General features: G+C 46.1%; 1 protein-coding gene across 1 annotated transcript; it reads right to left on the bottom strand.

Moving 5' to 3' along the window:
• Window positions 1-4,289: 4,289 nt before the first annotated feature.
• Window positions 4,290-8,402, bottom strand: LOC148018554 (laccase-4-like). The gene is made up of 6 exons (XM_087661959.1): window positions 7,716-8,402; window positions 7,397-7,644; window positions 7,188-7,316; window positions 6,344-6,999; window positions 5,416-5,565; window positions 4,290-4,506 (listed from the first exon to the last, which is right to left on the bottom strand). The coding sequence occupies exons 1-6, from the start codon at window positions 7,883-7,885 to the stop codon at window positions 4,348-4,350; spliced, it is 1,512 nt and encodes a 503-aa protein (XP_087518085.1). The 5' UTR covers window positions 7,886-8,402; the 3' UTR covers window positions 4,290-4,347.
• Window positions 8,403-15,614: the final 7,212 nt, after the last annotated feature.

The raw sequence follows: 15,614 nt of genomic DNA, 5'->3' as shown, positions 1-15,614 counted from the left end.
GGACTCGAACAGGGTAGACTCGCACGAGATCACTCGAACAGGATCACTCGAACCGGGTCACTCGAACGGGGTCACTCGAATGAGGTCACTCAGACGAGGTCACTCGGATGGGCTGAGGCACTTGGGCCGAGGGCCAAATATGACATGTGGCCGAGGGCCAAATTGGTTGATGGTCCGAATGGTCGACTCGGACGGGCCGAGTAGGTCTGGGGCCGAGGGCCGATTAGGGTTTCAAGCCGAGTGGGCCGAGCGAAAGAAGGCCGAGGGCCGATTTTGGGAATCGGCCCAAAAGCAACCACTCGGACGGGCTGAAAGCGGCACGGCGACAACAGCGAGATGTCGATCTTGCTCGATTCTTGCAATTTAACCAATCATAGCTAGCATAAACCTCCAGATGCTATCTAGGGGGATAGGGAAAGGGATTCATATGCGTGAATAGAGCAAGGGCTCGTCGATGGCGAGATCAGAGCGAATCATGTGATGGCTCTCTCTCTCTCTCTCTGAAATGGTCACAAATGAGCTCTCCCTTGGCCTCTTGGCTCTTATGCCCCTTCTCGGGTATGGTGTTGATGCCCCCAATCACTCACTTGCCGATCTTAAGCATCACAAGCAAGCTTTTTACCATTTTTTGCACGCTTTTTGCCCTGTTTTGCAATAGTAAACCCTAATGCTTATTTTCTTTGTTTTTCTTTGTTTTCTCCTACTCTAATGCATCCAATTCACAAAGTAAATACCTACACTACTCCATCTCACAACATAAATCTCAAAAAAGCAAAAAACTTACTTGCCAAGGAGATCGAATACCATCTTCAATCCCCTTGCTTCCTACCTATCTACCTCAAGCACCGGTTCGGGGAAAACCCTACTTCAATGCTCGATTATTCAAAGCGTGCAAGCGCTCAAGGATTGAATCTGTTGGTCCCGGCAACGGAACCAAAATGTGGGAGCTTTCGCTCGACCGCCAAGACCCACAGACCGCTTATTGTTTCAAGCGTTTTAAGCCGAGCACTAATGGCTACCTCTCACATAGCCGACGCGCCATCCATATCTACGGGTGTAGTGAGCTTACATCCATGCCGTTCGAGTTACCTCCTCTCCCGCACACTCTGGTAGCTCCACGATCCAAGTGCAAGCTTCAAGCAAGCTCCATCCTCAAGCTCCACGCTCCAAGCTCCATCATCGTGAGCAAGGGAAGAGAAGAGAAGAGAAGAGAAGAGAAGAAGAGAGGAGAAGATGGAGAGCTTCTCCACCCCACGGTCCCTCACCCTCACACACTCACTCCCTCACACTCTCACACTCCCTCTCTCAAGCACAAGCTCAAGCAAGTAAGAACAAGAAGAGAAGAAGAAGAAGAGAGCCACTTTTTGCCACACACAAGAATGAGCTTCTCATTCACTTTTCAACTTTATATACAAAACCCTAAATCCCTTTTGGGCGGTCATCCCCTTTTTTACATGGCCGGCCGTAGCCTAGGCCCTTTTTCCCATTGTCCTTCTATCTTCCTAGCTTCCTTTCCACCGCCAGTCTACATTTACAAATTGCATGGGTGAGAGCTCGACACTCCTTGAATTAAACCATGATGCACTTGCGCTCTTTTACAAAAGTTTTGACTTGCGCTTTTCCTTGTGCGCCTTTGTCTTCCGTTCTCTTTGCCTTGGCCTTTGTCTTCGTCTTCTGTTTTAGCTTTTTGGATTTTCCACCGCCTGGCACTCTTTTACAAGATTTCAGGGTATGCCTTTGTATTTTAAATTGCACATTTCCCCTTTTGTATTTGCCTTGGACTTTTTAAGGTTGCCCTTGAGCTTTTGGCCTTTCCTCCTCTTCGTTCTTCAGTTGGGCTACCTTTTTTCCGCCTTTGCCCTACGTCTTTTTTATTTCATTTTGCTTTCTTCGTGTTGGAGTTCACACACACACACACACACACACACACACACACACACACACATTAAATGTCAAACAAGGCATGCATAGCTTTCCATTACATGAATAGTTTATGTTTAGTAATATCTCAATTACATTATAGAGATTTAAAATGGGTGCTGAGAACATCCACAAGCAAGACAAGCACATTAGATGAATGTAAGAAAATGCAAAATAATGACTTTGTCCTTAATAGTAATCGTTTGTCAAAAATCATTTGAAATAATTATTTGATGTAGTTGCCTCAATACAAAACCTCCAACATGAGGGAATTGGACCTCAACGAAATCTAAATCTTGCATAACCACTAACACTGTGGTAAATCCCTTGGTGGTAAAGTTTGGGAGTGTCATTAAGGGTGATGAAGATTAGGTCCATGCCTCATGATTGATGTATGTCAAGATGACAATGCACAAACCAAACATGCCATAAAACAACAAATTAGTGAAGATGATGTCACGCATCACAAAGTACACTATGGATAACCAAAAGAAACAAAGGTGATGTTTTAGCTATACAAGTTATCATAATGATCAAGCATATGAATCCTCAAATAGACACACTAGAAGTACTTGTGGAAAATCCATTGGAAAGACAAGACCACTCTCAAGGCCACCATATAATTGTAATACCTTTTAGGTATAGAAAGAGACATGTTCATGTGTGTGATTATATGAAGTATAAATACCCCACATCCACCCCCCTTAGAAGATTATGAGATTGTTGCCACCTTGAACTTGAAGATTTTCAAAGGGCATCAAGGCTCCAGAATTAGAAACACAATGCAAAAAGCATGCCCAATTAGGCGGGTCAAACAAGAAGACAACAAGTAGCTTGAGTAGTTGAAAGTGAGCCTAGTGATCCTATGTAATCAAGTGTTTGGTAAAAGGAATAGGCCTTCATATGAAATGGAAGTAGATCTTAGTGTTAGATTTAAAGGTTTAGTAGTATGATTTGAATTGTGCTTTGGAATCCTTATTGCACATTCATATTAGCTTCTTGGCTTGTGCATGAGCATCTTTTTAGTTTTATTTCAAGTACACTACTCGAGATGTTTGGGGCATGGAGAATTCTTCACCATGGATAGCCTATGCCTCCTCTTGAGTATTAAGCTGCATTCGCTTTAAGTCTCTCTCATGAGATACTTATTGCCATTGTTGGTGTACCTTTGGTGGAGGGGTTGAGGAGTTGTTAATGCACGTTGAAGTCAATCAGTCAAGGGGAACTATGGTAATTGGTGCTTGAGAGGGAGGAAGCCAACAATCTCCCCTATAAATATTTGACATTCACCTTGAGGAGGAGTGATTTGTGATTAGTGTATCTTGGGTGTCCTTTTGGTTTCACTTCCTCACAAGAATCCAACACTAGTTCTTGGGAGGTACTTCATGAGTCTAGTCCCTACTATAATCAATGGCTTGAGAACCAATTCCACTTCAACATTGTGTGACATTCTAAATGATGCATATAGTTGAAGACTATTGGATGTTCTTCTTGGAGCATTGAGCAACTCTTTCTTGGACTACCCTAGATGTTGGAGAGCTATGCCTTGTGGCAAGTTTTTCTTCATTCCATGCTTCGTATTTGAGTATTTTATTTGCTCCATCCTTAAGGCACATCTCATCTATGTGCACGAATGTGGCATCCATACTTCCCCTAGTTTCTTAACTTCTTTGTATCATTATTATCTCTTCTTACTCATAGAATTTCTCAAATATGAAGAGGGAGAGTTACAATTATGCATGCTATTTTATAAAGTGATATTGGGGTTTCTCTAGTGAGGTGCTTGTACTTAGTCATCGTGGGTCTCATCAATGTGACTATCCTTGTGACCCTCTTAAAGTCCCCCACCCACCATTTATAACCTATATAAAATAAACCCTATTTGGCACCCATTGCCATTAATTTTGCATTATACTCATTTTTCACTAAAACTTAGTTGGAGACTAGTCACCAATATTCTTAGTGCCTTACTTCGGGGCAAGCCTTATGTGATCTCTCTATGATCTTCATGTGTTATTGAGTTGCTTTCTATCTGTCCTCATCAATTTTGTTTGTGTTTTACTTTGTCTTGTTGCTAATTGAATGCATGATCTTTTGACTGACACACACACACACACACACACACACACACACACACACACACACACACACACACACACACACACACACACACACATTAGACGTCAAACAAGGCATGTATAGCTTCCTATTGGTTGAATAAGTTAGGTTTAGTGAAATCTTGCTTACATTATAGAGATTTTGAATGGGTGTAGAACATCCACAAGCAAGACAAACACATTATATGAATGTAAGACAATGCAAAAAATGTATTTGCTCTTCACATTAACTGTTTGTCAAAAATCATATGAAATAATTACTAAATGTAATTGCCTCAATACAAAATCTCCAATATGAGGAAATGTGGCCTCAAGAAAATCTAAATCTTGCATAACCACTAACACTGTGGTAAATCACTGGGCGGTGGTGGTAAAGTTTGGGAAGGTCCCACACCATTAAGGGTGATGAAGACCATGTCCATGCCCCATGATTGATGTATGTCAAAATGACAATGCACAAACCATACTCCTGATCAAACCACAAAACAACACGTTAGTGAAGATGATGTCCTGCATCGCCAAGTACGTTACAAGCAAATGCAATGAAGATGGTGTTTTAGCAATACAAGTTGAAAGCGAGCCTAGTGATCCTATGTAACCAGACGTTCGGTATAAGGAATAAGCCTTCATATGACATGGAAGTAGATCTTGGTGTTAGATTTAAAGGTTTAGTAATATGATTTGAATAATGTTGTACTTAACTTATTGCACATCCCATTGTAGATTTTGGTTAAGCTATAGATTTTGAATGAGAATCTAACCAGGGCACTCCCTAAACTACCCCCAAGGATAGCTTTGAGGGGCAACCTTAACCTAGGGAGAAGATCAGAGTTTGCAAGTTGTTTGCGGATAACTCTTCCTTGGTAAGGCTAACCCAAATAGTTTGACTATTTACCAAGCAAACCTAACCAAAAAGGTACATAAAAAGCGGTAGGAAATTGAGTAGAAATTTAGGCATTTTATTGAGTGGAACAAGGCAACATAGGGATAATGAAGGTTTGTGAGAGCACATGCTATGTTTACCTGGGTTCATTGCCTGCCATCGGATAGCTGCCCAGCCACCGAGGTAGATAGCTACGGTGTTGCGAGAGTGGGGGTTGACAAGGTTGAAGTTGGTTGGATCGGTCGCGGGGTTAAAGGTGCCAATGCCAGTGCCCACCACATAGAAGCTTTGGCCGTGAAGGTGGATGGGATGTGACTCAAAAAAGAGCATGGCTGTGTTCTGGTAAACGACCTGAATTCCGAGGAGAACCATTTTAAGTGGCTCATATTCACGGATAAAGTCATGGTTTTTTTAAAAAAAGCTAGTAGTTATCATTATACGGTTAATAAACACCACCCCCCTCCATCGGGTATTGTCTCCAACAAAGTAACACACCTGAATGGAGCTGTTGAATGGGATCACCCTCACCCTTGTCCCTGGCAATGCTGCCTTGTCTGCCGGATTAACACCAATGTAATTGTACTGGAACATTGGGACATCTGGGAAATCCGAGGTGTACACTCTGTTTATGTGGTCATAGTAGGCCTGCCATTGCATTCAATCGACTGACGGAATGAGAGATACATCTACCAAGCAGCATGCAACATACATACATATTTACATACACAACCCCACCCCCATGCATGCACCTGCACGTGCACACACACACACACACACACAAATATAACATGTAAATATGTACTTTGTTGTGGGGATAAGCTAAATTCTTGGCCGGTCCTCGTTTTTAAAATAAGAATTTAGGAGGAGAAGCGCCCGTGTTTCATGGGGATCCACCGGAGGACACGCGCCTTTTCAAACTTTCGGAAGGCTCATTAGCCACATTGCCATTTGCCACGGCACACAAGTGATTAGGCTAGACTTTAGATATGGCCAGACTTTTCTAAGTTCTAGGCGCTGAGAGAGAGAGAGAGAGAGAGAGAGAGAGTGTGTGTGTGTGTGTGCGCGCGTGTGAGGCCCTGCAGAGACAGAGGACCTTGTTGCGATCAGTTGCTTGTTGGTACTGTGGGCCGCTGCAATGGAGGTGCTCCATCGTCGCCATCATCATCATCATCAGAGGTAGTCTTTGTGGCAAGTCTCTCCTAAATAGATAGATGACGCTAACTGCGCTCGCAGTTCTCTCTCTCTCTCTCTCTCTCTCTCTCTCTTTCTCTCTCTCTGTCTCTGTGTCTATGGGGTTCCGCATTAATCAACAGCATTCATGTTGCCCTGCAAACTCTAGTGTCAATCCTACTCCTGCTCTTCTAGTGTCCCCGGCATGATTTAAATATTTACTCGCAGTTGTCACTTGCAACACCCCGATCACCTGAATTAGGGACAGTCTTGGAGGGTTGACAAAGGTGATGTTGCTCATGGATGATCTGAAGATGGTGCCATTGGGTCCTTGGCACGAGTCGGCGGCGCTTCCTGTACTGGTGGCATTGTTGCAGGGCTGAAGGGCATATCCCACAGTGTGGAGCAGGTCGATGTCCACCGCCTTGGGCACATCATAGTAGTAGTACCCTCGAGAGAAGTTCAGCCCTCTCAGGCTCTGGGTGAAGTTCACCTGGAAGGTGGAGTCGTTGGCCAGAGGGAAGCTAGGCAAGGCCGACGAAGGGGGCGTGCTCTTGTTTGATGTGTCCGATTGCAGCAGGAACGAGGCAGGCTCTGCCCCTTTGTAATGGAGTATGGCAGTTGTGGGGGTCTGAGGAAATGGCACCATACTGATGTTTGGGGGAGAGTACACAGAAGCCGCCATGTAGTAGTTGGATACGGAGCCGTTGGCCTTTATCAGCACGTTCGTCGTCTGCCCCGGGGCTATTATGATCATGTCCGTTGGCAAGGGCTCTGTGTACTCTGCGTCCACCTCCACCACTGTCATGGTGTGGTTGGCTATGGCAAAGTAGAACTGGAAGTTCACGGCCGCATTGATTATTCGTAGAAGGTATGTCTCCCCCCGGGTCACATTGTACACCGCAGTGCCTGCAATCCATGCATAGCCCACGAAGAGTTATGCGATTGAGGGAACAGCTTGATCAAGTTCTCAATGGGATCCTGCTCATTACCATAATGCTTACTAAAACCACGACTGCTGAAGTTTACTAGCTCAAGTAGATCGTAATCCATCCTCAACCTCTGCTGGCCGCAGCAGTCATACATAAGCCTCTTACCTTGGGCTGAGCAGTTGTATAAGCTTCCAGGCTGCCCATTGATGGTGACGGCATCGGAGATATTGTAAGTGCCTCCCGTTGCTAAGGCTTGGGCAATAATGTCCTCCACATTTGCATTCCACCACTCACCTGAAGAACATTGACTCAAGGTAAATGCATCAAAAAGAACTGTTATAAGTGCTGTAGCGTTAATGGTGGATACATGTTACCTAGGATGAGGGGTTCCATCTCCTTGTGTGGTTTGGGGAAAGGAAAAGGTGCGTTGTGCTTGGGAAGGATGATGAAGGCACCATGGACAGTAGCTCTAAGCCAGCTGAAATGGGCATGCCAAAAGAGGGTGCCCCGCTGTCCGACGACTTGGAAGCGGTGGACATAAGAGTGGCCTGGTTGGATTGGGCATTGTGTGATATAGGCCGGCCCGTCAGCCCATGAAGACAGTACCTGCCTGACTCCATGCCTAGTAAAACACACAATCACACACTGTCACAGTCGAATGCAGAGAAAAGAGATGAGGTTCATGATTATTACGGTCTCAAAAGCCGACTCCAAAGCTGATCTTTCACCAAATGCACATTGCTACCAGAGTTAAAATCCAAATGCAGACGGACATCAGTAATAAGCTTGCAAGTGGGCACTGCAGAGATTGTGGAATTGGGGGAGCCACACAAGAAAAAACAAAAAAAGGAGTTTGTACACATTGGGTGAAAGTGAGCCAGTGGCTTTACTGCGTACTACGTAGGGTTGGATTTGATTCGCAAACTGGATCTGTTCAGAGACGTGTGACGCTCGCAAACTGGATCTGTTCAGCAATAAACAATGGATTACCTCAACTCTACCTGTCGATTAAGGAGGAGACAGTTACATTACAACGGAGAGATCAGTAGGAGAGCTGTTGTCAAAATCAAAATGCAACGTACAGTGAAATGGAAGTATCTAGTCTTGGCAGAAGCAAGCTGGCAAGATTGATCAGAGACAAAGAGGAGGATCAAAGGGAGGATGATGAGGTGGGCAAGGCAGGGGTGCCAGTAGGATGCCATGGTTCGCAGCTCGCTCTCTCTCTCTCTCTCTCTCGGAGTGGGGAATCGACTCTGACTATCCGATACTAACAGCCTCTGATCTATACTCCACAGGCTTCTACTCTTCTCTTCATACGCTCAAGCTCTCTCTCTCTCTTCTCCCTCTATGCTCTATTAGGCTTCTACTGGTCTCTTTATAAGCCTTTCCTTTCTAGCCTCCCAGCTGCCTTCAAGTCAAATTGTAGCTCCTGCAAGCAAGGCACTGACGTCCAAGCAGCTCACATAAATTCAATTCCTTTTCAAAATAGGAAGGTAGAATTGGCTTGCCAGCTCTTCGTATCCACTCCAACTAGTTAGCATGGCCCCAAGGGCGCTCCTGCCTAATGGTTGGCGGCCAGCAGCTACGGTGTGAGACGATGCGTCTTTGAAATTACATTTAAGTTGTAACTTGAGTGAGTGGTGGTTGGCCCAACCTTTTCTTGTTTTGTGTTTGTTTCTTCTCTTTTTTCCCTCCCTCTTTTCCTTTCTCCCCCCCTCACTCCTGCGGGTTTCCTCTTTTGATTGCCAGAGTGCTACCTATTCCGGAGTTGTGAATGGCGAACTTCTATAGCATGGCGAGTGCTTCCGGACCGGAAGGCAAGTTTAATAAACTCGGTGAGGTGAAATGTCATCGTTGTGAGTGATTATGGAGACCCACAATAAGCAATATGAGGTTGAGGCCATCCAAGCCTCATCACTTTCCTCCAATATAGCCTATCTCCAAGCTGACAGTGAATCAAAATTGTGACAAGATATTATTCATCAGCATGTTAGGTGACTGACATGAGGATACGTTATTGATTCTATAGCCAGACTACACCCATGTAATCCACCCTTGGTTGTGGCACATTCATGGTGCCACTTTTCTTTCCTTTGCAAGTTCACACTTAGTGACTGTGTGTACATACATTCTGGTACTTTCATTCATGTTGTAGACTTAGTTTTTCTTTTGTGAAGAAAAAGAAAGAAAGAAGAATAAGATTTAGTTCTATCTCTCTGTGTTCTCAAGTCTCCATTGCTTTTGTTAATATGTGCTCTTGGGTGCTTCACCTCTTATTAACCCTAAGTCGAGATGGTGGAAAAAGAAAGGGAAAAGCAAAAAAAAAGAAGGAAAAAGAGCAAAGACACGCAGGCGACCTCCAAAGCTAAGCTGGGGCAAAAAGCGCAATTTTAAATGAAAGGCGCCTCAAAGAACTTGGAAAACTCTTGTAAGAGAGCTCCAAGCTCCCTCCTGTGTCAATTGTAAAATATTAGACGCGTGTAGGCTAGAGGCATAAGGCTAGAAGAGAGAAATGGAAAAAGGACCTTGCCACAATGGCTGGTCATGTAAAACAGGGATAGGTACCCATGGGATTTTAGGGTTTGTATATATAAAGTTCAAAAAGTGAATGAGAGCTTATTCTTTGGTGTGTGGCTAACAAGAACTCTCTTCTTCTTCTCTTCTTCTCTCCTCATCTTCTTGCTTGTGTGTGCTCTTGAGAGAGGGAGTATGAGAGTGTGAGGGAGTGAGTGTATGAGAGTGAGGGATCAAGAGGGTGAAGCTCTTCACCATCTCCTCTTCTCTTCTTCTCTTCTCTTCTCCCTTCTCTTGCATGCGGCTATGGAGGATGGAGCTTGGGGATGGAGGAGGCTTGAGGATGCTTGAGCTCGCATCTAGGATCGTGGAGCTACCGGGGTGTGCGAGAGAGGAGGCAACTCGTATCGGCATCAAGGTAAGCTCACTATACTCATAGGATCGACGGCGCGTCGGCTAGGTGAGAGAGCCATTAGAGCTCACCTGAAACGCTTGAAGTAATAAGCGGTCCGTGGGTCTTGGTGGTTGAGCGAAAGCTCCCACTACATTTTGATTCGATTGCCAGGACCAATAGATTTAAGCTTGAGCACTTGCGTGCCTCATATTGAGCATCGAAGTAAGGGATTCATCCCCGAAACGGAGCTTGAGATAGGTAGGAAGTTTGGGTATTTTTGATTCTTAAAACAAGTAAGTATTTTGGGACATTTTGTTTGTTTGATGATTGGGAAACATGGAGAAATTATTTTAGTTTTTTGCTTTCGATTTTTGTTGCATTTAGCATAGGTTAGGATTAGGAAATCGCATCAGAGAAGGGTAGGATTTACTGTTGCAAAACAGGGTAAAACATGATAAAAATCGTGCAAAAAATGGTAAAAAGCTCGCTTGTGATGCCTAAGATCAGCAAGTGAGTGATTGGAGGCATCAACACCATACTCGGGAAGGGGCATAAGAGCCAAGAGGCCAAGGGAGAGCTCATTTGTGACCAGTTCAGTGAGAGAGAGAGAGAGAGAGAGAGAGAGAGAGAGAGAGAGAGAGAGAGAGAGAGAGAGAGAGAGAGAGCCATTGCACGATTTGATCCAATTGCATCATCGATGAGCCTACAGCTCTATTCAGGTATATGAATTCCTTCTCTTATCCCCCTAGATAGGATTTGGAGGTTTATGCTTGTTATGATTGATTAAATCGCAAGAATCGAGTAAAATCGACCTCTCGCTCTGTCGTCGTCGCGTCGCATTCGACTTGTCCAAGTGGTCGCTTCTGGGCCAAGTCCCAGAATCGGCCCTCGACCCTCTTTCGTTCGATCCACTCGGCCCGAAATCCTAATCGGCCCTCGGCCCAGACCTACTCGGTCCGTCCGAGTTGACCATTTGGACTATCGACTAATTCGGCCCTCGGCCCTGCCCGTCCGAGCCAAACCGTCCGAGCCATAGGATTCGGCCCTCAGCCACATGTCACATTCGGCCCTTGGCCCGCCGTTCAAGTGACCTCGTCTGAATTGACCATTCGGCACGTCCAAGCCAACCTGTCCGAGTGACTTTGTCTGAGTTTGCACCCCGGCCTGTCCGAGTCTACCCTGTCCGAGTCACGAATTCGGTCCTCGGCCCATGCATCTCAGCCCGTCCGAGTGACTCACTCGGACCCTACAATTCGGACCAGCTGGGCCAAGTGAAAATTTTTATCAAATTCTCAGAAATTTGACCTGACCCGGCTAGAGCTCAACAGCACAAACGGTTGAAAGTCCTGACGCTCAGAACTTGATTCTAGCACACGGAATAGAGGAAATCGTAGGGATCAGTTTGGTTAGCAGCGAGACCCATAGACCTAGACGCAAGGCGCTGACTAGTTAAAACCTAATTGGCAAAAAACAAACGAGACAACATATTAGAAAAATCCTGAACCCTGTCAAGGCGGCTACAACAAGCCTATCAGGCCCGAAATAAAGCGAGAGTGTGTAAGATACTTCGAGATTGTTTACTACACTCACCTTGAATTTCTACACTTGAATGCACTTACGAAAATTGAAAGCCTGATTGAGCACAAGTGCACGAGAAGCGACACACACACTGAGTGACCATAAATTGAGAATTGTATTCAATAACTGAAGAAACTCACTCAGATAAACCACTCAAGGAACCCACCAATAGGAGAGGACCCAAGACGTAGACAAACCATCAACGCGCGAAGTAGGACCAAGCGGATGGCAAAGACGTGGATTTGACAAATCTACTCAACCTGATCAACAGCTTGGGGGAGTACGACAATATGACTATGGCAGAAGAAGGCTCAGACCATAGGTCTAATGAGGAACTCAACTTGAACGTCTTCCCGGAGGCTATTCAGCAGAGCTGGTTAGCAGCTACGATGCACACGCCTAGTACGAGCACCACGGCAGGACGGCAGACGTTATCATCGCAGGCCTAGAGGAAGAGAGAAAACTAGCTTACAAGGCTTTGCGAAGCATAGTCGAATACAATAGGGACCAGCAGGCTAGGAACCAAAGGCAAAGCACAGAGTTGCGTGAGGTACAACGAGTGCTGAACTTAGCAGGTAGAAACCAAACAGATCACGAGAGAGCCCTAGAAGGAGACTTGACGTTGAGTGAGTTTTTCATGAAGCAACTGTTAAATAACACAGCAGCAGAGCAAAGTGCCGCGGCACTAGCGACATCGCTGCTCGCAGCATTAGGAGCGAACCAAGGCTCAAAGAGCCAGTCTAAAATCCCTATTGTTGCCAAGCAACTCAACAAATACCAACCCCACGAAGATCCATATAGCTTTGTAGAGTAGTTCGAGCAAGTCTGCGAAGCCAACGGCCTCAACGACCTGACTCAATGCTCTCAAGCGTTTGGGCTCTACTTAGGTGACAAGGGAAGGACTTGATATACAAGCCTAGATGTCGCAGAACAAGCCAACTTTAGTGGCCTCAAGGATCTCTTCATTAAGAGATTTGCCGAGCCTAGATACTCCGATAATCTGCTAGTACGCTTGATGAACATCAAGCAGAAAGAGAAGGAGGATATTCACGACTACGTGACCCACGTGAGGAGTCTCTTTCTGCTTGATGAACGTTAAGCAGAAAGAGAAGGAGGACATTCGCGACTACGTGACCCACGTGAGGAGTCTCTTCAAGAGAATCCCTATGAACGAGCGACCAATTGAAAGAGCAGTTTCGACTGTATTCATTAGCGGAATTCGAGACGAGGAGTTATATAAGGCTTTGGCAGGAAATTCGAGCTTGCAACGAGATGCGCTGGCTAGAGTGTTTAAGGAAGCCATCAGAGTCGATGATCGGCTGAAAGAGCAGAGCTCCAAGAGCTCGAACCTAGAAGAGACCAACTTGCGAGGCTCAGAGAGAGCGTCAGCCTCTAGTGAGCGATCAGTCCCATCATCCCAAGATAAGGAAAAGGCCACTAAGACGAACCAAGACTTGGGTGATGTAAAGATGAAGTTAGCCAAGTTGCAAGACATGTTGAGACGACCAACGCGCCCACACGTCCAATGCGTGTACTATGGCGGAAACCACTTGCCAGCTGAGTGTCAAGACCCTAGGTCAAGACCTTGTGCTAACTTCGGTAGGTTCGGTCATGACGTCGCGCATTGTAGATTACCAAGAAGACTTCCGTACTCGCAACCCTATGGCCAGCCTTACCTAGCGAACAGGCCACAGCCATTCTTCGGAAGGGGAGCCCCATTGGCCCTTCCTGCGCCTAACGACATTAAGCCAGTTGTTTCTAGGATAGAGATAAACCCTACTGGCATACCCAGACCACCTGATCCTTACGTGACCTATCCACCAAGTGATGCTCCAATCTACTATGTGGAAGAACCAAATGAGAAAGAAACTTACATATGCCCTTACGTCTCGCATGACAATGAGGGCAACGCTGTCCTCATGGATTATCTCCCCATTCCCGTGATGGCGTTAGGAAGAGGACAAGGTAGAGGCCTAGGAGAACAGACGCAGGATCCAATCACCTGTTGGACTTGTGGTCACCCAGGTCATGTCTCATCACGCTGCCCTGAAAGGGAGCAGCAAAACAGAGACAAGGCTGGCCAAAGGTGTACTGAGTGTAGAATCACTCATCTCTTCGTCGATTGCCCAAAGCGAAAGCCGTCTTCTAGCTCAGCTAATGCACCATCTGTCCCATTGGGGGTGTATAGTATCGAGAACCTCGATGGGGAGGCGACACCTATCCCATTACAGGTCATGACCCGTGCCCAGACAAAGCAGGCCGGCATATCACTACCAGGACCTAGCAACCTTGACGCAACTTCGATGGGGAAGAAAAGTCGCAGGTGGAAGAAGAAGAGGTCGGAAGCTAAAATCGCACTAAAAATAGAGAGCGCTACAACTCTGCCTCTGCTAGAAAGAAGGTCTCTAACGCAGAGGCAGAGACTTCAGTCCCTAAGACGGCCGAAAAGGGAAGTGCTAATAAGGTAGGGGAATACCCGCATTCGAAGCGACAGTTAGAGGCCATAGAAAAAGTGAAGGAATGAGTGAAGGAGGCTCAAGAGCATCTAAAAGACGCTGAGCCCATCATAGAGGACGAGATCGATGACCTCTCCAGCATAAGCACGCCAACCTCACCTCCTCAACCAAGGTCGGGAGAAGCAACTGCACCACAAGCAGTGCCGCTAAGGCCAAGCCTTGATGCTATAGGACCGCAGATCAGCCACGACCATTGGCCAGGACAATCTAGGTTAGGAGAAAGACGAGAGCACCCAATGATCTCCTATCCACGTTGGTGACTACCCCTGTAACACTTAGCCTGGGAGATCTACTTAGGCAGCATCTCACCCTATGGCAAGATCTTAAGCAGTGGGTTGAACGGTCATGAGAGCAGGTCATGGTAGACCCTCATGACCATGATGCAGAGACGCAAATACCGAGTTTGACGCTGCACTCTATGCCTAAATCCTTACATGTCAATGCCTTCTGGGAAGGTTTCGAGATGCATGCGGTCTTACCGGTTCTAGCCCTAGGCGATACAACGAGAAAGGGAATCGTGGACATGGGAGTGGGGGTTAGTGTGCTTAGCCATGCGGTGCTTCAGACTTGGGGAAAACCGCCTGTCGAAACTGCTAGGTTTAATGTCACATTAGCAAACGGTATGAGAGTCAAGCCATTCAGGGTGCTTAAGAATTGATCAGTCAGGTGTCCAATTCTCTGCGGACTTTATAGTCATGAAGGGAGTGGACTATGATATCCTATTAGGCCGACCTTGGATGCGCAACGCTAGAGTCATCGAAGATTGGGGTAACGGCTTGACCTTTCTTGGCAATAGAATAGATATCGTGAGAATAGAGATGGACACCTGGAAGACCTCACCAGTCGACTTAGATGCCATCTCTGCTATGCTCAAGGGTGACACCCAGGTCAAGAAGTCCTATGGGCCCTTGACCAAGTATATCCCATGCCTAGATGATGAGCGAGATTGGATGCATGTCCTTGCTACAATCGACCTGTTGTTCTCAGATCATGAGGCATATGAGCAAGCCATCAAAACAATCAGCAAGTCTAACGACACACCCTCCGTACCAGTCTGCATGATGGCAGGAACCCTTCGTGGGAAACCTAAGCCTGTCAACTTCCAGGTCCCAATCAACAAAAGGGAACTCCAAGAGATACTAGAATACAACGGACAAGCTAGCTGGAAATCCAGCTGCAAACTTCAAACCAATTCAGGATCTCTTAGATGAATCTAAGTGGCAATGGACCAGAGTGCATGACTTAAACCTCATGTATAACTGGGCCCTAGTTCCTGACCAATGACAAGAGATATACCAAGCCCTAGGAGACGACGAGCTGTCTGACGAAGAGGACTCTATTGACGAATACAAAGACTGCCAATCCTTCAGTGACGAAAGTGAGGGTGAGCTAGATACCATGGAATACGACACTGAAGGACAAGAAATAGAGCAAATGCGAGCAGACTCCAAGACGCAGAAAAAGAGTATCTTTAGGATAGAGTGAGGAGTCATGTGCATGGAATGTGATCAAGCCTGGTTGGAACATGTAGGAGCCATAGACCTTGAGCAAGCAGGCCTAGCCCAGCCAGGAGCGACATTAGTGCTTAGG

Source organism: Lygodium microphyllum, chromosome 21 (assembly GCF_053477565.2).
Source record: "Lygodium microphyllum isolate KBCC chromosome 21, Lygodium_microphyllum_v1.1.10, whole genome shotgun sequence".
Lineage (NCBI taxonomy): Eukaryota > Viridiplantae > Streptophyta > Polypodiopsida > Schizaeales > Lygodiaceae > Lygodium > Lygodium microphyllum.
The sequence above is the reverse complement of the archived record's forward strand: the minus strand, read 5'-3'. Positions and strand labels throughout refer to the sequence as shown.